General features: G+C 46.5%; 2 protein-coding genes and 1 pseudogene across 6 annotated transcripts in view; 2 read left to right on the top strand and 1 right to left on the bottom strand.

Moving 5' to 3' along the window:
• CEPT1 (choline/ethanolamine phosphotransferase 1) overlaps positions 1-3,443 on the top strand; it is a 43,222-nt gene extending 39,779 nt beyond the window's left edge. For all 4 annotated transcript variants that reach the window (XM_037826395.1, XM_037826394.1, XM_037826397.1 and 1 more), the window contains exons 6-9: positions 628-759; positions 1,250-1,408; positions 1,913-2,038; positions 2,654-3,443. In XM_037826395.1, coding sequence (XP_037682323.1) covers positions 628-759; positions 1,250-1,408; positions 1,913-2,038; positions 2,654-2,773 — 537 coding nt within the window. In that variant the 3' untranslated portion in view covers positions 2,774-3,443. The remainder of the gene's footprint in view (positions 1-627; positions 760-1,249; positions 1,409-1,912; positions 2,039-2,653) is intronic.
• Positions 3,444-5,758: 2,315 nt separating this feature from the next.
• Positions 5,759-24,882, bottom strand: DENND2D (DENN domain containing 2D). Of its 2 annotated transcripts, none has more exons than XM_037826392.1 (12): positions 24,610-24,882; positions 19,169-19,344; positions 17,553-17,665; positions 16,746-16,815; positions 15,958-16,035; positions 14,623-14,763; positions 13,259-13,407; positions 10,686-10,863; positions 7,735-7,776; positions 7,255-7,339; positions 6,709-6,948; positions 5,759-6,275 (listed from the first exon to the last, which is right to left on the bottom strand). In XM_037826392.1, the coding sequence occupies exons 1-12, from the start codon at positions 24,665-24,667 to the stop codon at positions 6,199-6,201; spliced, it is 1,407 nt and encodes a 468-aa protein (XP_037682320.1). In that variant the 5' UTR covers positions 24,668-24,882; the 3' UTR covers positions 5,759-6,198. The 2 variants fall into 2 exon arrangements, with proteins under 2 accessions (XP_037682320.1, XP_037682321.1); XM_037826393.1 differs by lacking the exon at positions 24,610-24,882 and adding an exon at positions 19,945-20,411.
• The window catches only part of LOC119526891, a 75,677-nt pseudogene continuing 68,566 nt past the window's right edge, over positions 18,654-25,764 (top strand).

Raw genomic sequence — 25,764 nt, 5'->3', positions numbered from 1 at the left:
ATTTTGTTAAAATTTTGGATACACAATTGTAGAGCTGTGCCTGTTTGGTTGTACTTGACATGTTTTTCTTCCTGTATATAAATGCCTTCTCAGTAGCCCTCCGCTATTACTAAGCTGCCTGTATCCTAACAATTTGGAATTGGAAACTCTTCTGAGTAGAACTCTTCCATTCTCTAGTTTGTGGATTTTTTTAAATCTATTTGTGAATATTTCTCTTCTTTTATGCTCAGTACTCACACAGCAATTAGTAATGAACTACAGAGAAAATGCACAAAGTAAAAAAGGCAAGGTACACTGCTTTTACACAAGGGCCAGAATATGGCCTGGTTCACCATTGCCAGGCCTCTCAGTTACATTAGATGAATCCTTCCTGGGTTGGTTGCATCAGTTATTTTTTTCAAAAGTTGGTGTCAAGAGAAGTGAGAATAACTTCTATATAGCCTTATCCCTTGAAACTCGTTATATTGCTTTTAATGGAAAAGAGAGGGAACCATCCATTATTTTAAGTGTTTACCAAACTGGAGGGGATAGAGAATATTTGGAAATATGAATCAAATATTGGAGTTTACTGTTTTCTTATTTCAATTTGTATGTATCTTAATTGTTCTCTCTCTCTACCCATTAAAGATTCCAGTGCTGAATATTCAAATGAAAATTTTTCCTGCACTTTGTACTGTAGCAGGGACCATATTTTCCTGTACAAATTACTTCCGTGTAATCTTCACAGGTGGTGTTGGCAAAAATGGATCAACAATAGCAGTGAGTATATTTTATGATTTCCTACAATTGTTTACACTATGACTTGGTTTTGTGATTTGTTTTTCATTTCAAATGTATGAAATCACTGGTTAATTTAGAATGTTCTGCTTAACCTTAAAAAACAGCGGTGCCCCAAGCTTTTCAGTTTTATTTATACATACATGCATTTATATACATGTATGTATATATTTGCACATACATACACATGAGTGCATGTTCATGCATACACACACGTATATACCCATATGCCTAAAAAGTATGACTTGCTTTATAAAATAAGCCTGGCCTCTGAAGTGAAATCCTCAGTTTGTGGCTAACCAATCCATGCTACTGCTTTTCATTACCTGTTCTGGTGTTCAATTATAGAAACTGCTTGCTTTCAGGTACCATGAGGTTCTTGAAAATTTCATTTGAACTGTCTTAAAGCAGATCCATGTAATACCTAATGAGTAAATACTATTAACTCTACTCTTCTCTTCACTCTATACAGGGTACAAGTGTCCTTTCTCCTTTTCTCCATATTGGATCAGTGATCATATTAGCTGCAATGATCTACAAGAAATCAGCAGTTCAGCTTTTTGAAAAGCATCCCTGTCTTTATATACTGACATTTGGTTTTGTATCTGCTAAAATCACTAATAAGCTTGTGGTAAGCACCTAAGTTTTGGTTTGGTTTGATTTGTTTGTAACATTCATGTTATTTGGGTTTTATGGCCATAGATTTCATTCTGTAGCTTCTTAAGCAATCCTAGAGCTTCCTATCAAACTTTCTTGACAGCAAGGTGGGATCTGTTTTTATACTTTTGTGAAGTTACAACATGAGGTTACCAGAGGATCTTTGAATTTCAGCAGCTTTTCTCCCTTCTGTCCCCGGTTTAGGTGTTTAGTTTATGTGCCCTTGTCGTTTTCAGTCTGGATACTCAAATTAAGGCTTATTGTGAAAAGCACCTTTGGGGAGCTTAATTGATTGTATATCCCTTTCTTTGGGGCATGGTACATACACACATTGTCATCAATTTTTTTGTTTTGGGAATTCAACAGATCTTACTAAATTTTGAAACTTGATGTTTGGGCACAAGTACTGATTTTCTCTGTAGCTCGTAATTGCTCTAATATGAAAATGTGTACATCATCGATTCTGTTTCATTTATAGGTTGCACACATGACAAAAAGTGAAATGCATTTGCATGACACAGCATTCATAGGTCCAGCACTTTTGTTCCTGGACCAGTACTTTAACAGCTTTATTGATGAATATATTGTACTTTGGATTGCCCTGGTAAGTTGTACTATGTCTTATTTCATGATTTGGAGGCTACTTGCTTTCTTGATTCAGTGGGCCAGTCCTAAGAGATAGAAAATATAATTCTAATGATTTGGAATGCTGGAAAACCACCTTTATGGGACTTTGTCAGGGTTCTTTGTATCTTTGTATTTGAGCCTTTTTTTTTTTCTTTTTTTTTTTTAAATTTTTCTTCCATCAAGGTTCATAAATTCCAAAATTCTGACTGTAAAGCAAGAGTCAGGAAACTATACCCTATGGGACTAATGACCTATTTTTGTAAATAAAGTTTTATTGGAACACTGACACACTCGTTCATTTATGTATTGTCTCTGACTGCTCTCATGATACAATGGCAGACTTGAGCACTTTTGACAAAGACAGTATGGCCCACAAACCTAAAATACTTACTTTCTGTCCCTTTAAGAAAGTTTGTTGACCTTTGGTGTAAAGGAAAGATCCATGAGGAAACTGAGTTACTAAGTTGTATGGAATTGAAGGTGAAGTTGGAGATAGGAGAATAAAGTCAGAGGCCACGCCCCTTTGCTTTTAGGAAGCTTAAGGAAGGTCTAAGCAGGTATTGAGAATCTAATAGTCTCTTTTTATTTCCAGGTCTTCTCTTTCTTTGATTTGATCCGCTACTGTGTCAGTGTCTGCAATCAGATTGCATCTCACCTGCATATACATGTCTTCAGAATCAAGGTCTCTACAGCTCACTCTAATCATCATTAATGACATAATTGATGTTATATAGGAAACTCCTGATTTCTACAGGAAAGAATCTGAACATATTAAGGAGATTGGGGTGAATAAGAACAAATATAATTTATAATAATCAATGTCATATGCCATTTATTATTTGTTATTGGTAACACTCCTTAGTGATCCTGTATAAGAATGGGAATTTCAAGTCCCATCCTGTAAATTATATGTGTTGTCATACAGGGTTTGGCCCAAGAAAGCATGCAGAAAAACATTGCCATGTGTTTGTAATTATCCTGGATTCAGAATGAAATTATCATGGGGAGCAAGCAGATCCCCAGTAGTGAAGATTTCTAATGTAGAATATTTGCAGGCCAAAAGATGGTTCCTTTAAAATTTTAACAACTCATCTTTTAGTGACATCCTTGTTTAGTGTCTTCTCAAGCTTTCTTTCCTAAGGAGTGCAATTTGTGGCACAGATAAATCCCACCTGGTTTGTGTGGTGGAACTAGTGATAAAGACCTTGAATTTGGATTGAAAGATTTCCTATCTTTACATTGTCATTGAGGAAGTCATTTTTTTTATTGCTGAAGAAATGATATCCCTCATGGGCTTGGGAAATCTTGTTAGCATGCAGAATAATGTGGTAACTTTGTCTATCCATTTTATTTTTTTAAATAAATATATGATCTGAAAGCCAGCTTTTTTTCTCAATTTTATTCAGAGAGAAGGTAAACTATAAGTTTTAATGTCATTTTAAAAATTTCATCAGAATTTCTGTTCTTTAACAAATAAGGAAATTCAGTTGACTGCATTGCTGTGATGTGTCCTGTGCCCCTTCTATTTTGTATCAACTGTTTAGCTTTTCAAAGAGCTATGTTCATTTTCCTTCCCAGTAAGTTCTTTTGGTTGTAGTTATCACCCCTGCAATTATCATTTAGGAATCTCAGACCCTTCCCCCAAATTTTCAACAATTGGCTGGACCTCACTAGGGGGTTACTGTATACTCTTTTTTTCTGACCACCTAGCATCTATACTGTAGTTTGAAATGGGAACCAGGGGTCTCAATAACTATGAACCAGATCTGTATCCATTGTATATAGATAGCTCAATCTTGCTTGAATGAAGAGGGAGACAGAAAAGATTTAAACTGCTGGCTAAAACGAGGTATCATTTTACTGATTTTTATTTATATTCTGTCTCCATAATCATGGATAACCAACAGCTATGCCGCCTTGCCTGCTTTCTTTCACTTTTAATGGTTCTAGTAATCACATGTAGATCTGTACTATCCATGATAGTGCAGCTTTAATTTCTTTGCTAATCTCTAGCAGGAAAGGGAAATCTCTCATCTCACTTTTGCTTGCTTTCAACTTCTCCAGCATCTGGACTAGAGACAGGCCTACAGGAAGGTGCTAAGGCAAATCAAGCTTTGAAAGCTAGGACAAAGCAGGAAAAAGAAGGAAAGGCCATTCTACTTGTGTGGCACATTTACACCTATTGTCTTATTTGATTTTCGGGAACAGATGCAGCAGGTGTTAATTACGGAAGTGGAAATTGAGGCCTAGGGAAGTTAAATAACAAACCAGTGTCACATAGTTAGCTACTTCTCAGAATAGGGACTAGAATCCAGATCTTCTGAATCCTGGGCTAGTGTTCTGTCCCACACCATATTGGGTTTTGAATGGGCTAAAGCTGTAAACTGAGAAGCTGGGGGCTAGTTGCAATGTGTATATTCTCCTAGAATCTTTTTCAGCATGAAGGGAATATGAGAAGTGCTCTTATACTGGTGTGTGCTGTGTTCAGCTCTAGATAGCATCCAATCATGGGCACATTTGTAGTAAACCCCAGCTGGCCCTGATTCTTTCTGTGCATTCATATCTATTGACTTAGTTTGCTACCTGGTAGTTTGTGGTTCCAAAATCTGGTTGTGCATCAAAATCACCTGAAGGTTTTTTTTTTTAATACAGAATCCTAAGTCCTATGCCTAGAGATGATTAAGTAAGTTAGGGATGGGGCCATCAAAGCATGGAGCTTCTCAGGATTCTAGTTCCAGTTTTGAAACCTTTTGAGGTACAGGTAGGTTTAGGAACCACTGCCATAATCCATCTGAAAAGATGTAATGACGCTTAGAAGCTGTGAAGAGTAGCATTGTGGTTAGGGGCAGTATATGGACGATGGAACTGCTGCTACCTGTAATAGATCTCTGCATCACCAAAATCAGATTACATGTAGGCCTTAACTTCAGTTTGGTAATCCCAGTCTCCTATCCTACCCTCCACAAAATTTGTGTTCCTTATATAGAATTCAGGGACCTCTGAGGGCTGTGCTCACAAACATACATTAAAAGGCAGAATTTTTGAAAGACAAGCTGCTTCTGAATAGTTTCCAATCTCTTCCAGTGTTTAAACAGAAATTGTCAGTAGAGATAGAGCAGGAGGATGGATTAGGTGATCGGTAAACTCATTTGGACTCTTAACAATTACGATTCCTTTTTCTCAAAGAGAAAAAAAGATCAGTGCAGGGATCCTGCCTACCTTTAGGTAGAGTTGAACTTGGCTTCTCAAAATAATGACCAGTTGGAGGTAGGATGTCTAAAACTGGAGGTAAAAGACTAATCCACACTGGGAATGATAGGCAAATAGACCTCTTTATGGAAGCGATATGGCGTTCTTCACTGACTTCTATTGCTAAAATTCCTCCCCTTAGTTTGCCCTAGTCTGTAGCTGCTTCCCTGTAGCTAGCAGCCTCTTTCTAGGAGTCTGGAAAACACACCTGACTTAAACCAAGGACCCCCCCCTGCCCTGTCTACAGTGCTGTTGCTGCTTTCACCAGGATCCCTTACCATCCTATTATTAGTAGAGGAGCTCCTGACCCCTATAATTCTACCATTCCAAACACAGCCCAGGGTTCAGGGCCATCATGACCACATCCTCCACTTTTAGTCCTGTTTATTCTCACATCTGTTGCCTTGTTTTCCTTGTTCTCCCAGAGTGGAAGCCAAAGATACACAAATAAATAGCAAGAAGATTTTCATCTTTATTCTCATTCTCACATGTCCACAGATCTCTTTCTCTGTTGAAGAGGTGAGTCTTTGGGCCACAACTGCTTTCTCCGCTTAGAAGTTTTGTAGTAGTGGTTCCTGGGAGAGGGTAGTTCCAGCAACTTCTAAACAAGCCTGTATAACACCTGCACTACAGTTTCCCTACTCTGTGTCACCTCTGCAAAACAGCATAGCTTTGAGTCCAGTTCTGTAAGCACAGGGACCAGAGACCTGAGAAAGCTGATTCCACAGATTCCAAACTCGGATTCCAGCTTGAAGCAAGACCTGGTTACCAGGACTTGGAAGGAGGCTGTGGATGCTGGGAGTTGAGTGCTTTGCTGGCCCTACCATGCTGGTATGGGCTGAAGTCCAGAACTGGCTTGTAGGTTTAGTCTCTTCTGTTCACCACAGCTTACTTCACAGTTTTGTCTCTTGATTTCTTCTGTTTCCTCTGTTCCTCATATTCAAGTATTTTCTGTTGGAAATAGCCTGTGGGTTCAGATACAGGTATTAGAGACATTTAATTTGGCTGGGCAGACTATGATGAGCTCATCCCTCTCCCCTCACACACACCCATCCCTGCCAGGATTTCTTTCCAGGCCTCTGGAGAGATTGAGGTACTCGAATTGACCCAAAAATTGGTCCACAGACAAGGGTAATTAGCAGGAATTAGTTCCAGGCTAAAACATAGAGGAAAGGGCCCACTCCAGGTAGCTGTGGAACAGAGCAACTTTTACAAAATGTTAGCCCATGAGGCATTTTCTTAGGTTTCAGGTTATTTCCTTTTAGTCCCACTGTATAAAATCTGGGCCCCTAGAGAGAAATACTTCCTTCCCTCCTCTCCATCCTTTATCGGGTCACACCTAACTTGGAGGAGGTAACCCTCTCTGGGCTTAGGCTGACAAGGGCTGTCACTGTGTACCTGCAGGAGGGTTCTTGCTCTTCTCAGCTTCCTGGATGAAAAGGGAGAAGAGCTGTGTCTTCACAAACTTCTTCACAAAACGACGGTTGGCCTTGGAGGTCAGAGCCTTACAGAAGGACCGTTCTTGGAAGTGGCCTTGCCCGATTGCCTCCCGCTTGATATAGGAAGCATAGTGGCCCACAGTCTTGACAAAGAACTGCACAAAAGGGCCTGACACATGCTCGTTGATTTGTTCTGAAGCTGCAGGGTAGCACAGAGAGGCCATCTCAAGAGGGTAGCAGAAGGATGAAATTACCCACCTCGAAGTGTAGCTTTCATTGTAGGATGAAAGCTCCTGGGGAAAGGGATGAGTGGGGTTCATAGTGACTGACTGACTGAAGTGGGAGGCTGCCATTGCTTAGGAAGAATAAATCTCGGACTTGCCCTAGGCTCTAGACCTCTTGTCCCAGGGCTGTGCTGAGTTCATTTTAGTTCTGGAATAGAATGGGTGGAAATCACGCCCTTGAGCTCCCTGGACAAACCCAAAATAAGGGGTGTAGGACTTACTCTTTAACTCATTGGTCCCTTGACCAAGAGAGTGTAAGATTTCATCTTGAAGCTTGGGTGGTAAAATGTCTTTTTCATCACCAACCTAGGAGAGGACAGAATCAGCTCAGAGGTCAAACAGTCAGGATGGAGGTGTAGAGAGAAGGGGGTTAACAGAAGAACATAAGATACACATGAGTTTTCCATTCCCACTTGCAAATAAACTGCCACTTAAGAGAGAAGCAACAGAAACTGTCTTTGAGTATTCAGTTTGGCTCTAAACATTAGCAAGATTTCTCCTCCCTTATCCCTTGCTCTAAAAGCACTAACATGAGTTGCCTTGTGGTGAAATCACCTGATTCCTTGTCTATCTGTGAGCACCTTGAGAGAGGGGAGATCTTATTAGCAGTTTCTAACTCAACAAAAGCACTTAATGCTTGTTGAAATAACTGGCTAGAGTGATTAAGGTGGTGGTGGGCCTTCCCAGGACCAGATACTTACTGACATTAAGAACGTTCTTTCACAAAGATCGACCAGCAGGACCTGAAATAAACACAGAATTGCTTTGTCTCTTCCCCTTTCTTCACAAACCTCAGGAGGGCTTACCATCTCCATTTCTGCCGTGGTTGTATCTTTCAGCCCCAATAGCAACAAAATCAATATCATCTATTCCCGTTTCCTGTCTGGCACTCTCCTTCCTTCCATTCCCTCTTTGGAGTTCCCTTCCTAAAACAAAGAACCTAGGTAAGGTGTGTGTGTGTGTGTTCACATATGTGTGTAGGAAGGGGGTTAGTGGAGAGAGCCAATGTAGAAGGGATACATATGGGAAAATCATAACCAGTTACTGCCTTAATAAAACATTGATCATAGTAATTGCTTCTATATCAAACATTTAGTTCATGGCATACATACGTGCTTTGCACATAATAGCTCATTTAATTCTAGCAACAGTCTTGGTAAGGCAGATAATATTCCCATTTTGCAGGTGAGGAAACACACCCAAATAAGGTAATTTGCCCTAGGTCATGCTGCTTACAAATAGTAGGACCAGCTTCCAAGCGTAGTTTTACTGTTCTTGGGATTGCCTTCCTCTCCTTACAGCCTTCATCTCCCTGCCCTCTGTTGGACTTGACCTTTTGCTGCTTGCAACAGCTCTACGTATAGTTGCCTGGAGTTCTACGAAAGCCTCAGAGCTCTGGGCCTTACACCAGGAAACTCAAGAAGAGAAGGAAATGAGTCCAGTGTCAATAGGAGAAGGGATGGAGAGGAAATGAAAAGACCACATACTCGCAAACTTCAGGCGAGACAAGCAGAGGGCTGGAATCTGGGGAAACTGAGTTCTAGTACCAGCTCCACCACTGCCTGACAGGCTTTAAATCCGGACCAGAGATTACAAATAGGCATCTTGCTGGCTGGTTCCAACCTGCAGATCTGTTTCTTTGATCCACCTAGTATTTTTTTTTAAAATCAAATTAGTTTCTGATGTTCTAGTTGGAAATTTTCACATAAAATATGGATTTCTGACTTCTGAACAATCAGGAGCTCTAACATGGGTCCATGTTTCTAACAGGCAACATTCAGATGGAATTGAGTAGCAGCTGCCTCCTTTGGGCAGGACACGTGCTCACCAGTTAACCATAATCCCCCCAAGTGTGTGCTAGTTACGTAAATGTCTCCTGGGCCCTTCTACGCTTTTCAGTTTGTGACCTTTGGTCTTGAAGATAGGATGAATGATCCCTCCATGCTTCCTTCTTCCAAATAAAAGGAAAAAGAGTGACTGGAAAGTATGCCAAAAGACAGCAGGCACTGCAATTATCATCATCCGAGGAAAGAGGTTCAACTAGTCCAGGCTTGAAACTGCTTGCATATGTAGGTTCAGATGCCTTCTTACAGGGAAGGCTGTTCATTTTACAGGATTGGGGGAAAAGTGTGTGAATATTTTTGTGAGTTGCTCCCAGGAATCTTTCCATTATTTGAGTGGAGTAAGCCCTTCCAGAGAGCTTATGTGGGGAGTCAGGAAATACCCCACACCCACCCTGGTCCCATGGCCCTCCCCCTTCCTCATCTCCTGCCCATTTCAGAGAACAGCTGCTGAGAAATCAAATAAACCAAGGAGGGCTCTTGGGTAGCAGGAGCTGGAGTCTGGCTGGCCATCAGGTGTCTTCCCAGTTGGCAATGGGAGGAGGAGCCCCAGCTTCTGAAGAGCTGGAGCTGCAGAGTCAGGAGGTTTCATAACTTCTGGTGTTGGGACATTTTAAGTACTTACTAAATATGGGGCTAATACTCTGTCCCAGTCAGTTAGTCACAAGGCTGGGCTGGCTCAAAGAGCATGTGTACTCAGCAGTTCAGAGGAAAAGTGGGAGGGCCAAGGGAGAAAGGAAAGGAAACAGAGCCTGTTTCTTTACTTCCCAGAAATACCCCTGGGAAATGGAATTTCTGCCTCACTTTTATTAGAAGGGCTTTGATCTTGTGTGTGCTAGGATTCCATTATTGCCTGTGTGTCAGTTCAGTTCTCCGAGCCTCAGTTTTCTCTTAAGTAAAATGGGGGAAATCTGCCCACTAGGGCTAGCTTCATACTGCTTTAGTAGCTTACTTCTAAACTTTGTTTTTCCCTTGATAGGCCCTTCGTCTGCATACAGTGCGTTAATTATTAACTGGTATAGGCAGACTTAGGTAGCTCTTCTGGCTTAAGAAACAGAAATGTGCTATCTTTTGAAGGTTCATACTGACACCTCCCCACCACAGCTCAAAGCAGAACACAGTGTTTTAAGTTTTTTTTCCAGCATTGGGGATGTATTTATACTATGAATGCCCATTTTCACAAACAAGCCCTCTGGAGTGTCTGAAGACTGGCCTATGCCCAAGAAATAAGCTAACTAACTCAAAGGGGATTTTGGACTCATACCCTTCTCATTAGCCAGCTGAGCTAATCAGAAATATGGCTTTTGCTACAAAAATCTGCCCTTTTGAGATCAGACATCAGCCAAGACTTGGTTTGCTGAAGGAGGGCATTAACTCACTTCCAAGGAACTTGAAGGAATTCCACTGGGGTGTGTGCTGTATAGACCAGCTATAATGGCCCATTCAGATGAAAGATGGGACACCCCAGAGCCTCCTCATTAGGGCTAGCTAGCTGTAGGAGAGTTGGATGATTTCAGAATAAGCTATGTGCTGTTCCTTAAGCCCAAAGAGAAATCATTCAGGAGAAGGGAGCAAACACTTCATTGAGCATCAATTATGTGTCAGGCACTGGGGCTAGGAGCTCTGTGGGGGTTATTTCCCCCAGACTCCCTGTGAATTGAACACTGTTATCCCTATTTTGCAGATGAAGAAGCTCAGACAGAGCAGTCAAGTAACTCGCTCCAGAGTCACACAGCCATTAGAAGCAGAGCTGGGATCTGAACCCAGGTCTGCCTGGCTCCAAATCATGTACTCAATTTGATGCATCATACCTCTTCCATGGGGCTGTCCATAACCTCCTGCCGAAACCGCATTTGTACTCCAACCATGAAGGGTGTGGGGCAGCAAACGGTGGCCAGAAGGCTCTCAGGGACAACAGGAATGTAGGTGTGTGCCCAGCTGAAGGGGTAGAGCAGTGCAGCGGCAGCATGGATGCACTGAGACAGGGTGCTGGGGATGGAGTACAGAGGAGAGTCAGAGGGGCCTCCAGTGCCCAGCTGAGCCTCTGGGGAGATGCCTCCCTGCATACGTTATAGAGCCCAACAGCAGCCACTACTTGTGCTGCCTGTGCCATGCAACTAAGCAGGTCTGGGGGTCATGTTGGCCACAGAGCTTGTGTCCAGCTGCTGGGAGAAAAGGTACAGAAACTAGGAAAGGCAGAGGCTCCACTGTGCAAGGACAGGCCTCTATTTGACCCTTCTTTCCAACTGCTTCTACTGGCCAGAACCAAAAGTGTCTCCAAAGGAGGGTTGGGGGGAGGAGAGATGTCTTCATTCAAACAGATAATGGATTGAGCATCTACTATATGCTCAAAACTGTGCTAAGGACGTGGACACTAGCTTGAATGAACCACTGACGCTGCTTTTAAGGAGCTCACACTCTGGTGAAGGAGACAAACGTAAACCAACCATTAGGCTCCAGTGTGAAGAACGTATATCCAGGTGCACTGGGAGTGCACAGGAGGGGCAATGCCTTTTACCCTCCTTATGTCTATCCATCCCCTTCTCCAGCCTTTACCTCACAAGGCTCCCTCTGGCCACTCGAGGTTAAAGTGACCAGATTGGTGCCTGAGTTAGCTTGGGAAATTCCTAGATTCCAGGAACTTCTGCCCAGGAATTCCTACATGGAAAGTCCCACAGAGGTGTCTCCTCTCCCCTTTCCAGTGAGCCATTCCCTGTGTAATACTGCCTAAGTCACAACCCAACCCTCACCCCATTGACCTCCCCACATACAACCCTACATCTCTATTCTCCAGTAGTTTTCATGGCTCTTTATTTCTGTAGCCAAATTGCCCCAAAGCCAAGTCCAATAAAAATACAGATGCGGAAACCTTGTTTCAGTTCTTGGTATCACACTGGCACTTCCTGAGTTAGAAAGATTGAGACTCAGAGAGTCTAGCTAAGGCTGAGGCTGACTGGAAGTCCCCTCCCTGCCTGAGCTTCAGGGACCTGAAAAACAGTGTAGGAAGGAAGTGGGGAGTGGTGGCATCTACTCGGAGAATGCTAACGCCTGGGCAGTACTTTGCCTGTGCCCAGGCTACCTGACAGCTGGAGCCACTTTCACTTCCAAACACTGATCTTTGGGGAAAAGGGCCATAACTGCAACTTCTCATTTCCAAACAGGAGTGAAAGAGCAATTTCTAAAGCAGAAGAGTGTGCTCCTTCCCTCAAGGGTTGGGCCTATGGCTCGTTCCTTTTTATCACTCTGATTTTTACAGAATTTTCAACTCACAGACCGCACATCCTGTCCAAGCTTCCTTTCCTCTAAAACCCATGACATTTCCCTCACCCTCTGACCTCTCTTGAGTCCCTAGGATCCTTTTCTTCTTCTTCCCTAAAAGACAGGCAGAGTTGTCAGCCCAATATTGTTGGCTCTCTCCGTGCCCAGATATGAATAGAATGTCAACCCCCTACTGTTTTATGATTTTTTTTTTCTTCTCAATCCTATCACAAGTCTCACCATGTCTTTCACAGATTTAGAGCCCCTCAGAGGTAGAGACCAAGTCGTGACAGCACCCTTCTACAGTTACACACAGGGATTCACTCAACTGTGAACTTATCATGAAGCAGCTGCTGGCACTTACTTGCTGCTATGTACCTGATGGAGTGCTATGTCCCTAACAGGCATTATTTCATTTAATCCTCACCATAACCTTATGAGGTAGGGATCATCATCATTTTGACTGTGCAGATGAGGATCACATTACTTCAAGAAGTTAAGAAACTAACCTAAAAGGAACCACATAGCTAAAGGTGGCTGAAGAGGATCTGAACCTTGTTCAATAGATTTTAACATCTATGTTTTCAACCACTACGTAATTCTTCATCTCCTTAGGATCAAGGCCTATGTCTTATTTATCATCATCCCAATGTTTGGCACTTGGCATGCAGCTTACACAATAAATGTTTGTTGAATGAGTGGATAAGTGGATAGATGAAATGTGTTTGTCATGAAGGATGATGGGCTTAACCTCCATACCATTATATGCATTCCTGAACTGTCCTGTCCTCCGCCCCCTTCCATCCCTCAGCCTTTCAAGGGCAAAATCATGTCTGCATCCACCCTAACTGGTCTCTCTTGGGCTGCCCCAGGAACACATCATGCTTTTCATAGAGGTAAGTCAGGAAACATCTTCAGGCCCAGGCAGCAATCACGTTTGGAGGCAGGAGCAGGGAAGTTACCACAGCTGTTTCTCTAGGCTTAAAGTACAGGTCAAGAAACAGGAAGAAGAGAGAGTAAGCACACATATCATGTGTCCTGCTTTCCTCTGGGAACCCCCGGGTCTGTTCCCTTGAACCCAGGGTTGCCGGCCAGTTCAGGCGGGCAGTTCAGTGGATGGGCCCACCTGAGACCTTCTGCCAGGAAGATGATTCTTCTCTCCAGCACTGCTGAGGCAAAGATCTGCAGAATCTGCTCAAAACTGAGACAGTGCAACAGAGAACTAAAATCCACGTGTTCTAGGTGGGAGTCCAGGGGCCGTGTCAATGAGATGAACTGTGGGGAAACCAGAGAGGAAGAGGGTCACTACCCTGCAAACTCTGCAGACCCCAGAACCTGGGCCTCTGTTAGCCTCTACTCCATTAAATTGGACCCTGTCTCTCCCCTGCTAAAAACCCATCAAGGCTTCCTCTGCTTTAAGGTAAAATAGGTTTAATCCTTGGTACGGCCCACAAAGGCCTGCCTCTCTCTAGTCTCCTTGCGCACACACCACCTCCCTCACCAGACTGCAAGTCACACCGACTTCTTTCTGCTTCTTCTGTTTTTTTTCTGTTTCCTGCATGAACTCCTTCACAGGTTAGGCCCTTACCCCAGATTGTTCTTCTCCCCTCATTCATATTCTCCTTCAGGTCTCAGAGGCCTTCCTTGGCTGCCAAATGTGACCTGTGTTTCCCCATTACTTTCTTATGGAACAACCTGCTTTTTCTTTCATTACAATTATGCAATTTTTAATTATATATTTATTTGTGTGTTTACTTATTTAATGTCTGTCTGCCCACCAGACTTTAAGCTCCTTGAGGTCAGGGACCATATGCTTTTGGTTCACCACTTTATAATAGTACAGTGCTTGGCACATAGTAAGCATGCAATATTTATCTTTAGAATGAATGAAAAAAAACCCTAGCCCTTCCCCTTATTTTTATACGAGGATGCCAAGGCTCAGGGGGGCACCCAGATTATTTGGAGCACTAGAAGTTGAAACTAGAATTCTTAGGACAATGTTTTACTGCTTACCCCTGGCTGCCTCAGTCAGCTGAGTGGCTGGAAGCAATAGCTTCTCCATGTGGCAGGGGTTGGGATTCAGGGGTGGGGATGGGTAATTAGAAATACGTAGATGAAGACCGAAAGGTAGAGATAAAGGGAAGAGACAGGAGGATAGGGTAGGGCATGGGAGCAAGCAGCACTTTGGTGGTCTAGGGACAAAGTCCTTCCCAGCACCAGGGGCCTCATCTTACATGGTAGCCTTTGTTATAAATAAAAATTTATAATATTGGTAGCTTGAATAGTAGTTAGGTCTTTGTGGATCAGGTTGGGAGGATCCAAAACTTGGGTTTTGGTTTTCAGGTCTGCCAATAATTCTAAGCAAGCCCCAGTCCCTGCCTGGCTCAGTTTCTCTGCATATTAACCTGGTGCATGGAAAACAGTGGTGAGAAGTGCCACAGCACCTACTCTCTCTTGCCAGGGATGTTCTCACCCATTTCGCTAACCCACCTCAGTGCCCGAGTCAGGGATGAAGCTCTTAAGGGTGACAGTCTTCCCAGGAGCAGGAAAGGCTGCCTCTCGGAGGCCCTGCATGAACGGGTAGATGACAGCCATGGAGATCTGGTGCCTCTTCTCCACTTCATCCAGGATCTGCATGGAGAAGGACCATGCGAGGCTCAAAAGGATGCTCCTGGGTGGGTGGCGGAGATCCCTCATGTCCCTGAGCATGGTGAGGACCCTGTGCTGGTCCAGTCAGTCCTCATGTATCTTTGAGGCCGTTCCACCAACTAGTTCTCTCTCCCTCCCGGGCAGAAGTTGATCTCCTGCTAAATAATCTACTGTTTATCTCCCACACAAGACCTGTTTCTTCCTAGTCTTCTTCTCATCCTCCCTCCACCCACTCACATTCTTCCCTTCTCTGAACACCAGCATAAAGGTACCTTCCCCAGGAAGTCATGCCAGGGTAAGTCATCATCCCTGATGGTAGCAGGTTCATTTGTACTGGATGGAGTGGGGACCTGGAAGTCTAAGCACTCAGATGCCACTTCTGTCCTCCAACTTCCCTTGGAGATGCTCCACCAGGGACTCACTGCATCCCTCAGACCACAGCACAGATGAACACACCCCCCAGGCAAAAGCTGGCAGAGTTCCCTCCCCTCCTCCTCCAAGGGTCCCTCTGGGGGAAGGGTATGCTGAAGCCCTTTATGGCCATCAAGACATTCCCCATCCATTTTGAGGGATTCCTCTTAGATCTTGACTCAGGTGTCCTGACACTCATTTTAGCTCCACCAGGAGAAGTCTTGGGGACCTCAGCTTCTCTTCTACCCTAGAAGGAGTACTTCAGAGGACTTTTGGGACCCTTATAGTATTGTAATTGTCTTCATATTTGTTGAATGATCTGCATTTTGTGAAAAGACTTCCCAAATATCACCTCATTTGAGCTTGTCACCAACCCATGAGACAGGAAGATGAGGGCTCATTATATCCATTTGGCAGATGAAGAAATTGAAATTCCAGGCAGAAGACTCCTGAAACCCCAGATTCCTAACCTGGGGCTCTACCCATTGTCCTGCTCCAACTCCCTTGTTACTCCACTGAAGTGAGAAAACCAACTCTGCAGGAGAGACATTCCCTTAGGTTAATTTCCAGCTTGTCCCTAAAATCAAGTCAAACACAACCCTCTCTCGGCCTCGGGTTTCCCAAGTGTGCATCGGTGCTTACTCCTCTGATAAGGGGAAAGAGCCCCAATAAGGGTTCAGGGAGCACAGTCAGAGGCAGGTAGCCATGCAGAGCCCACATGCCGAACAGGACTAACAGGCCCCAAGGAATCTTGGTCCACCCTACCTTGGAGAACAAGCCGAAGCAGCCGATGCAGCTGATGATGCAGTACACTTTGGGAAGGCGAGGGCCACGGCCAGCAGGCTGGGAAGAACAGAGGGTCTCCTTGAGTGCTGTGACTTTCCCAGGGGCTTTCCCCAAGTGGGGCTAATGAGGCACAAGGGCGGTGGCTGGGACGAGGGTGGGGATTTATGGTAAATGGTGAGCCAGATGGAGAAAGGCCTGGCTGTGCAGCAGTCCCCTTCACGGGACAGGCAGTAAGGAGGCCAGAGCAGCCACCAAAGAAGCACTGCCGCCTTCAGTGTCAATAGCATCTGCTGGTCAGCAAACAGAGGAGTAAAATGTGCTTTAGAGATGAGGAAATGGCTAGGGAGAAAGCACCGTAGAAGTGCCTTGGAGAATCCGCCTAAGAGCCAAGAATTAATCCGAGTTTTCCAAATCCTAGCCCATGCTCTGAGAGGCTTCAGGGGCCGTAACAAATAGGCCTAGGTAGAGACGGCAGAGAAAGTAGTAGCTGGAGTCTCCTGCAATTGAAGGGACCTCTTGAAAGCTGGGGAGAGTAAAGACCAGAGCATGGCTATCCAAGATCCTCAAGGTACAGGGTGAGGGGCTTTGTGCCCTCATTCTGTGGGGGTGCAGAAGGGGCATTAATATGGCAACAAGAGCTGGGCTTTGCTCTCTCTACAACCACCATGTTCAGGGACCCTTGGCTTTTGCTGCTGCGGTTTGAGCAAGCCCAGCTGTGGAGCCGAGCAGGATGCAGAGAGGAGGGGGGAGTTCTGAGCTACACAGACCAAGAGGCGCCTGCAGTATCCAATCTTCCTGCTCCCATCCACATTGGTCAGAACGAAGGAGAATGTTTCCCTGAGAAAGAACAGACAAGGCTTGGTTTGCATTTGCTCACTAGATTCAAAAGCAGGAGATTTAGAGGTGTCAGCATGAGGGGGGTTGTGATGGGGTAGAGAGGAGGGTAAAGGAGAGCAAAGGAGAGCTGCTGATTAGTCAGAATAGTAGGCTAACACCAGTAATTTATTCAGTGGTTATTGGGCATCAAACCTTAACTGCACTATCTCATTTAATTCACAAAACAACCCTAGGAGGTAGGCATAACAATTATTCCCACTTTAAAGATGAAGAAACTGAGGCTCTAAGAGGGTGTTTCTTATCCAAGGTCACTCAACTCAAGGAGTGGTATCAAAATTCAAATTCAAGCAGTCATGTTGTAGGGACCGTGCTGTATTGCTTTCTTAGAGGCCAAAGGTCCTCAAATAAGTCCAGCTTCTGCCACCGGCAGAGTCAAAAACGGTAGAAGAAGGGAGGGCAGTGACTATCATTCCTGGGACAGGTGAGGGAATCTCACCCTCCTCTGGAATGAGGTGACTGGTCCAACCAATGGCTACTATCACTGGCCTTGAGGGACCCCAGGTGAGGCGCTTACAAATGAATCAGTCCCACAAGAGGGAAGCAGGCAGGAATCGGCATACACACCAAGGGAGGGTGGGGCCACGGAGCCACATGGCCATCCTATGCCTTGGGTACTACTCATGCCCAGCTCTTCTCTCTCAACCCCAGACTCCCCTGCACCGGGGCTGAGCAATTACCTGGGATACTCAGTGAGTGGCGCCCACTCATTCCCATCTGGGAAGCAGAATAAGGGGATGGCGCTGAGCAGTCTCTCCTCCTCCTCCTGTTGGCCCCGAAGCAGGTTCTCCCTCTATAAGGAGAAGGAAGAGATACAAGTCAATTGTGGAGTGGGGGACAGGGGATTTACGGGCCGCAGGACTTCTTCTAAGGCTCTGAAGCATCTTAAAAATTTTTTTTTATTGTGGTAACATATAGACAATACAAAAGTTCCCATTTAACCACTTTCATGTGTACAAATCAGTAATATTAATTACATTTACAATGTTGTGCTACCATCACCACCACCCATGACCAAAACTTTTCCTCATCCCAAATAGAAACTCCATGCCTGTTAATAACTCCCCATTCTTCCCATTCCCAACCTAATCCCTATTAACCTACAATCTACCTTTTCTCTCTCTCTCTGTCTTTGCTAATTCTAGGTAATTCAAATAAGTAGAATCATACAATATTTGTCCTTCTTGTGTCTGGCTTATTTAATTCATGAAGTCTCCAAAGTTCATCCATGTTGTAGCCTGTATCAGAACTTCATTCATTTTTGTGGCTGAATAATATTCTATGGTATGTATACACCATATTTTATTTATCCATTCATTTGTCAATGGACACTTGGATTGCTTCTACCTTTTGGCTATTGTGAATAATGCTGCTATGAACATTGGGGTACAGATTTCTGTTCAAGTCTGTTTTCAGTTCATTTAGGTATACACCTAGAACTGGGATTGCCGGGTCCTGTGGTGGTTCTATGTTGAACTTTCTGAGGAACCATCAAACTATTTCTGAAACATCTTGAGGATAAGCATTTCCACCTGTCTAGGGCCCAAGGTGTTTCCACGCCTGTCACTCTGCACAGAGACTTCCTTCTGGGTCTGGCTAGAATGCCCCCAAAGCTGAGACAGCCCCTCCCTGGTCAAGTGCACATGAACCAGGGTTGGATTTCAGTATCATGAGGCTCAACCTAGTCAGGAAGGGGGTCAGGGCCACACTGAATACAGAAAGGCCCTGAGATGGCCCAGCCCCCTGGGAGGAACACGTCAAAAAGATACCACAACAGAGACAAGAAAAGCAGCCAGCTCAGTTGCTGAGCCTCCAGGGTTAACAAGAAGGATGCCCTATCCACCGCCCCCCTCCCTTCACCCAGTGCAGGATCAGACAAGAAGGAGCCAGCTATGTGCCTGTGCCACCTTCTCTTTTCCACACATCCCAGGGAGGAGATTCTTTCATGGCGGTCTGGCAGAAGGTAAGCTTCTCTTCAGAGATGGGCCACTGATGATGAAATACGTAAGAACTAGTTGGTCCCAAAAGGGGCAAAAGAACCGGGCTAGTTTTCCTGTTGAGAACAGACTGAGGCCATGCTGGGAACCTAGGGCAGTTCCTCACAAAGGAGTCAGACCTAGATTCTGTGGCTGATAACAGAAAACAGGGCTAGGCTAAGAAAGTAATACAGAGGAGCAAGCCCAGTGCAGCTCCAGACTCAAGCACTGGTGGGGGGAGGGGGACGGAGAAGGAGATTGCACATCCCCCACTACCCCCAATGCTTTCTCTGTCCCTGCCTTCTCCCTCAAGTCCTTACCTTGGGAAACTGGTAGGTGATCGTGGGCTCATAATCATCCCCAGAACGCTTTTTTTTGAGAGAAACCACGAGAAGGTATTCAAAGAAGTGCTGTCCTCCAGCAAAGTTGGGCAGGGGGTGCTCCTGGGCTCTTTCAGGTTCCTTCGCAGGGTCCCCTGGATTTTCCTGGGGACAGTCTGAAACCGAGACACAAGAGCCCATTCAGTGTATCATTGATCCATGCCCAGAGTGGAGTCTGTGGGAATCCAGGCTTCTTCCACCCCACAAGTCTGCTTTTCAAATGGAGCCTGGTTGCCTAGTTCACAAACAGCGCCTTAGGTCATGCAGCAGGATCAGAGCCAATTGGGCAGTTTCTGGGCTGCCCTGGGAGACTTGAAACCATGAGGAACCAAGAGGCAGAAAAGAAACCAGTGACTTGAAAGCCAAGATAGTGTACTGGTGAGGCCACATGGGTGTCCTCGTGTTCCAGGGTACTCTGTCCAAGCACAGGGTGCCAGGGCTGGCACAGGGGCTGGAACCAGCATGTCCCAAGTAGACATGTACTAAACATATCACAACAGGCCCACAGCGCCTGTGGCTGTGACCATGGCAACCCCCACAGAGGGCCTGGCTGACTCGGGAAACCAACAGGGGAAACCTCCCGGCCCGATCACATGGGGGACCATGTGGAGGTCAAGATATAAAAGGAAGAGGAAGAATGGGGCATTTCAAGGAAGAAATAGACCCATCTAAGAGGGCCACCCTGGGAAAAGGGAAGTGGGCAATCCAATCCAGACCTGCTCGGAGCCGGGGCAGCCGGTGGCGGAAGAGCCTGAGAGCCCGGCCTACCACTAGTCCTTCCATCTTCTCGTGCCTGTGGGGCATGGAGTGTTTCCCTTCCTTCCAACACAGACTGGCTACAGAAAGTCTGAGAAAGGGGTTGCTGCTTCAGTCTCCAACTACAGCTCTACAAAGGCGAGCCACGCACTGTCTTCCAAATAGGGGAGAGCCGTTTCCATCCTGTGCACTCTGAGGTTGAGCAAGAAGGATGTCACGGGACCCAGGAAGGCAGCCGAATGCTGCCACTGAGAGAGCAGCATCCTGGCACTGCAGCTCAGACCTCAGCTCCTCCCAAGAACCCCAGGGTGGGGTGAGAGAAAAGGTCATGAGCAAACACCTACAAGGCCCAGCTGCTTCTGGGCTAAAGGCTTTGAATTCTGATCTGTAGATTGTGCAATGAATTTATTTTACAACCTGTGGACAGTGAAGAATGCCCAGTGGCACCAGGCACTAGAAACTCATTGCTCCCAGGACAATATCTCCATAACTTTGATTCCTGACTTTTCACTTCTCAACTTGGTCAACAGCAGCTGAAAACCCCTGGAAATCCACCTGCCACTCACCGGAACTTCCAGTATTTCAGGACCTAACCAAGAGCATAAGACAAAACACACCCTGCAGCGGCAGCCAGGATGCCAACTGCCCACCCCTGATTAAGATAAATTGGCCTAGCCTAACAATTATTTCAATGGATAAATTGTTCTAGCAAAAGACGGGAGTCCTAGAAATCAATACAGACCTAAAAGTCTCCTCTCCTGGCGGTGAAATGGAGAGCAAAGTCTGTCTCTGAGCTGGAGAGCTCCTGATATTTCAGGAATACCTACAGTGGTGCATCTCTCACTTCCTGCAACACTCTCTGGGCTAACACAGGGAGTTCCCACACTGGGACCTGTTCCAGGGCTCCAGCAATGGGTCCATCTTCCAAAACAGGAAACACTGACTCAAGAGAGTCTTTCTTGGTTGCACTGGCAATCTGAGGGTCACTCAGTGGCTGTGGAAAGCATCTGGGTGACCCTTACCCCACTCCTGCTCCTGCTCAGCTTTTTTCACTGTTGGGTCAGGTCTATACTCCTGTCCAAGCTGAAAGCAGAGCAGCTGGCCCTGGGGCTCGAGTGGTAAGCCAGCTTGCTGCTGTGCCCAGAGAATGGAGGAAGGGACAGAGAATGGCAACACCTCACTTATGATTCTCACATAAACCCTTGAATGAGAAAATGCACAGTGTAAGAAAGAAGGACTTTTGTCAGGAAGCTTTCCCAAACAGGAGCATATGGCTTTGGTCCCAGTGTGTACCACTCCTGTAAAGAATTAGCAGCCCTCTGGAAGTGAGGGAGGTGCCATGGTAGTGGAGCAGGCTGCCTTGCTTCTAAGCCCTCCAGACCTGGCTTTTGTAGGATTAGTAGAAGCCAGGACTCGGTGGCCCAGCCATGACTCCTGAGAGGAAGCTCCGGTCATAGTAAACAAGGATGTTACAAATGCTGTAATGGGTGAGGAGGATGAGCCAAAACACCTGGAGCCGTCACCACACCTTCCTCACAACCTGCAGACTTGTTGCACAATCCTCACCTCCTGTCTGAAGAACAAGCATCTTCCTATTGATATAGGGAAACTGAGGCACGGAGTAATTCAGGGGCTATTTAGAATTAACAGGATCTGCTAGGGGTGGGGATATGAGAGCTCCATGGCCATGTCCCTGCCTTCTGGATGCATTATTCCTCAAACACTTCATAGAGGCAGGATGCCTCCCGTTTGCAAAGAACTTTTAGAACAAGAATCTTCTCACTGATCATTCCAGAACCTCAGGAAATTATTCATTTCCCTAAATCCTTTGGGCTGCACATTTTCATCCCATTTCCTCCTGCTTTATCGGGAGAGCCAAGAGAACAACAAAATTCACAAATCCTTGACAGAAAAAGTAATCAGGAAGAAGACTGCTTTCTTTTGAAGGTTACCAATAGAAGAGAAAGGTAGATGACAAAAATAACATCCATCACACTCATTTGTTTCATGTAAATCATCTTATTTAATCCCCAGTACCCTAGAAAAGAATTAGTATGCTGATTGTTTAATTGAGGAGGGAGCCACCCTTTCTAGGAAGTAAGGAGTCTGGTTATACTTGCTCCTCTACCAGGAAGCCCCTCCCACAGTCACTGAACTGAAGTCCCAGAACTGTCTGGAAAATAGGTGAGGGACTTTCTGGAACTTTGATCTGGAAAGCTGGCCCTTCATCTTCCAGCTCAGCTGCTCTCAATCTAGGACCCCCACCATGAACCCTCCTTCCCACCAAAATGTTTTATAAATACACACACACATCTGCCTACCATACAACTACACAACTGCCCTGAGTAAGAGCCCTGGAGGCCAAACGGCCAAAAGAGAGTGTATAAGACTCCCAAGAAGGTGGAGAATGGTATGGAAGATGGGGTAAGAAGGGCACCCCCTCCTGGCCCGGCAGGTGCAAGACCTCAGGACAGGTAATCCTGGCTGGTCACCTTACAGTTCCTGTTTCAGGAAGCTCCTACAGGCTCAATCAACAGCCCTAGGTTGGGGCTGAGGAAGGTAGGACCAACAGAAATGTCTCCTCTAGGCTGTGGGGAGCAGACCCCATCCATTCACCAGGAAAGACCTGGCCTGTGGTCTCCAGAGAAAAGAGAATACCAGACTCATCCTGCTGCTGTCACTTGATAGTCCCAGGCCCCTGCCCCAACCTGGGGTCTCTGGCCTCTCCCCCTGGAGGGGGGTAGAATGGGCAGCCTCTGAAGACCTGTGTTTAGGGAGAACCATAACGGTTGGGGTAGGAGTGGGGAGGGAAGGGTTGCAGAAGGAGTGGGAACAGGACAAAGAGCAGTGACTTAGATGCAATTCAGAGCAAGGAGCAAAGACTTCACCCCCTGGGGGCTCCCCAATTCTGAAACCTGGAGTAGGAGAAGGACTCACTCTGATAAGCAGCCATAAATGTTTGTTGAATGAAAGAAAAAATGAGTGAATTCCTAATTGCCTTCCTGCCAAAGCCCAGCTCTCCTGCTAAGAAAAAAAGAAATTAATATTGACATTAATTTAATCCCCACAGTCCTGGACAGGAGAAATCATTCCAAATTCATTGATGGGGGTTGGGGGAATAGGGTAGGGGTGACTTTGATACCTGACAAAGGTGGTGGGTTCTCTGCCCGAGAATCCTGTTCAAATGACCAATTCCTGAGACACCAGAGTTTCAAAGAGAGAAAGAGTTTTATTGCTAGGTACGAAGCATATGGACTCTTGGGCCCCAATCTGTCTCCCTGAACTGCAGTAATTCTGGTCGTTTTATAGCATCAAAAGATGGACAGGTTTTAGGATAATAAGCACAATGGCTCCAGATAATGTAATTAGAGGTGATCTAATTATTGAGCATGTGTAGATTGTTTACATGCTAAGTCACAAAACATACATAAGAAAATGGCGGTCTTAATATGATGATGGGCATGATTTTTAGTATTATAATGAGGTATAGGTCACTTATAGGATAAAGTCTAAGCTACCCACATGTCAGGTGGGCACATTTTGGTTAGATTCAGCTTCAGTTATCAAGATAACCTTGGAATTGGGGTGGGTTAGTTCTGGGCTGACCCAAAGTCTTTCATTAATAAACATTAGGGGCTGTCTTGAGCAATCACAAGACTCCAAAGTAGAAAAACCAGATAAAAGGGATACAAATAAGGATCAGTCACAAGGTTTTTGTTACAATCACAAGGGCACAAGATAAAGGCTATACAATCGTTATCAGAGATCAAGACAGCTGAATTACAGTTCAGATTTCAGGTATCTCCCTCTGTCTACCCTAATATACCAGAAAGTAAAAAAAAAAAAGAAAAAAAAAAAAGGAATATCTATATAATGATCAGTAATCATAATCATCCTTTAAATCCTAACTTCTCGGACTCAGTGGCCCAGCCATGACTCCTGAGAGGAAGCCCCGGTCCAGGTCACACACGGGGAAGCAGCTGAGCCAGGCTCTAACCCAGACCTGTCTGGGGCCGCATTCTCCAGAGCACCTCTCCGCCCCTGAGCGGAGGTGGTAACATCGGGGAGAGCAGTTTTTGTGGCCGATGGCTATGTGGGAGGTTGAGCCTGCATCTCAGCCGGGCTCCCAGCTGGTGGGAAAAGGCCACAACAGAGTCCTGGGGCAACGAGGTGGGGAGGGGCGGCGGGCAGCCACGGGTCTAAGGTGGTTTCCCTCTCGGGAGGGCTCTGCACCCGGGCGTATCGTGCACACTGCGGTTGCACCACAAACTTCCTGGCTGGAAGGACACGTGGCCCCGGGGCCCCCCAACGGTTTCCTTGGGTCGCCCGCCTCCCCCTCACCCACGCTGGCCGGGCCACTCCGTTGACCTCCGACTACGCCCCATCCCCCCCATGACCCTTTCCTCCACCTCTACCTGGCCTTCTCCAACTCACCTGACCTCTCCCCCACCCCACCTTCCCCCCCCGCCCGCCCTCCTGAATCCTACCCCTCCCCCCAACTCAAACTGCTTCCGCACCCCAACCCTCCGCGCCGCCCTCCTCCGGGTCCCCTCCCCAGTCAGCCTCTAGTCCTGGCCTTCGGACCCCCGCACTGCCCCACGCGCTCGTCCCGGCGCGGCACTAACCCCAGCGGCCGGGCTTCAGTCTCAGGCTGGCTCGGAGGCGGCGACCCAGCCCATCCATGTCCCCTGGAGCGCCGGGCACCGGCTCCCAGGTCCGCGCCGGCCCCGCCCCCAGTCCCCGGCTCTCGAGGTCCCCGACACTTTCGCTTTCACGCGGGGGGCGGCCGAGGGGCAGGCCGGGGGCGGGGCGGCACACCTTCCGGGCTCCTGCCCAACCCCCGGCGCACCTGGGCGGGCCGGCTCTCGCCCGGGCCCCTGGCAGGGCCGTGTGGGTGACAGACGGCGCTCGACGCGCGTCCGGGAGAGGGCGGCGCCGCCTCGCTCCCAGTCTCCGCGGGGCGCCCCGAGAGGCTTGTCCTCCCGAACTCTGCAGTCTCCAAACGCGCGGAGTCGCGGCCGAAGTCATCCCTTAACGCCGCGGCAAGGACTGGGCATTTCTCTGTGGGCATCGGTGCACCTTCCAGGTGGCCTTGGACTAAAGCCAGAAGGTGACAGAGTTTCGCGGTCATCACACCTTTCCTCCGCTCCATCTCTCCCCTTGCAACTGCTTAAGCGTCTAGACATTTCCAGGTCCCTTGCCATATTTATCTTCCCTCCGGGCTCCTATCTCCCACCCCCACCCCCGCCCCCACTGCTCTTTTTCCTATTCCCTTCCCCAGGGAATCGACCTGAGCTCATAGGCTCCTGAGGAGAACTGGAGATGTGGCTTAAGATCCTCACCCTTCCATGCAACCAATTTCTTGGACAGATCAGCAAAATGGGGGTAATACCTGCTCTGCCCACCGGGCAGAGGTGAAAGTAACCTTGCAGCTATCCCCAATCCCCTTGTAACCACTAGTCTCATTACAGCCTTTCAGGGCCCTTTCTCCCTTCTCCCCTTCATTGGCTTCCAAATATGTCCACACTTCAAGCCACAATGAATACTGACATCTGATAGGCCCCGCCTCTTCCTGAGGGGATCAGGCTCCCTTCTCCCTCCCAGGGCATGTATCCACAGGGGTGAGAAGAGTGGAGGGAGAGCAGGGTCTATCCGAAGAGTCTCCATTCACAGAGGTTTTAGACTCCGTTTCAGGAGTGGGAAACAGAGTGAAGAAGAGATTCTGGCAGAAATACACCTGGGATCAATGGTGATGACCCCCAGACCTACAGCCTTTTTCC

The sequence above is a fragment of the Choloepus didactylus genome, chromosome 2 (genome assembly GCF_015220235.1).
Source record: "Choloepus didactylus isolate mChoDid1 chromosome 2, mChoDid1.pri, whole genome shotgun sequence".
In the NCBI taxonomy this organism is placed as follows: Eukaryota; Metazoa; Chordata; class Mammalia; order Pilosa; family Megalonychidae; genus Choloepus; species Choloepus didactylus.
This window is presented reverse-complemented; position numbering and strand designations above follow the sequence as displayed.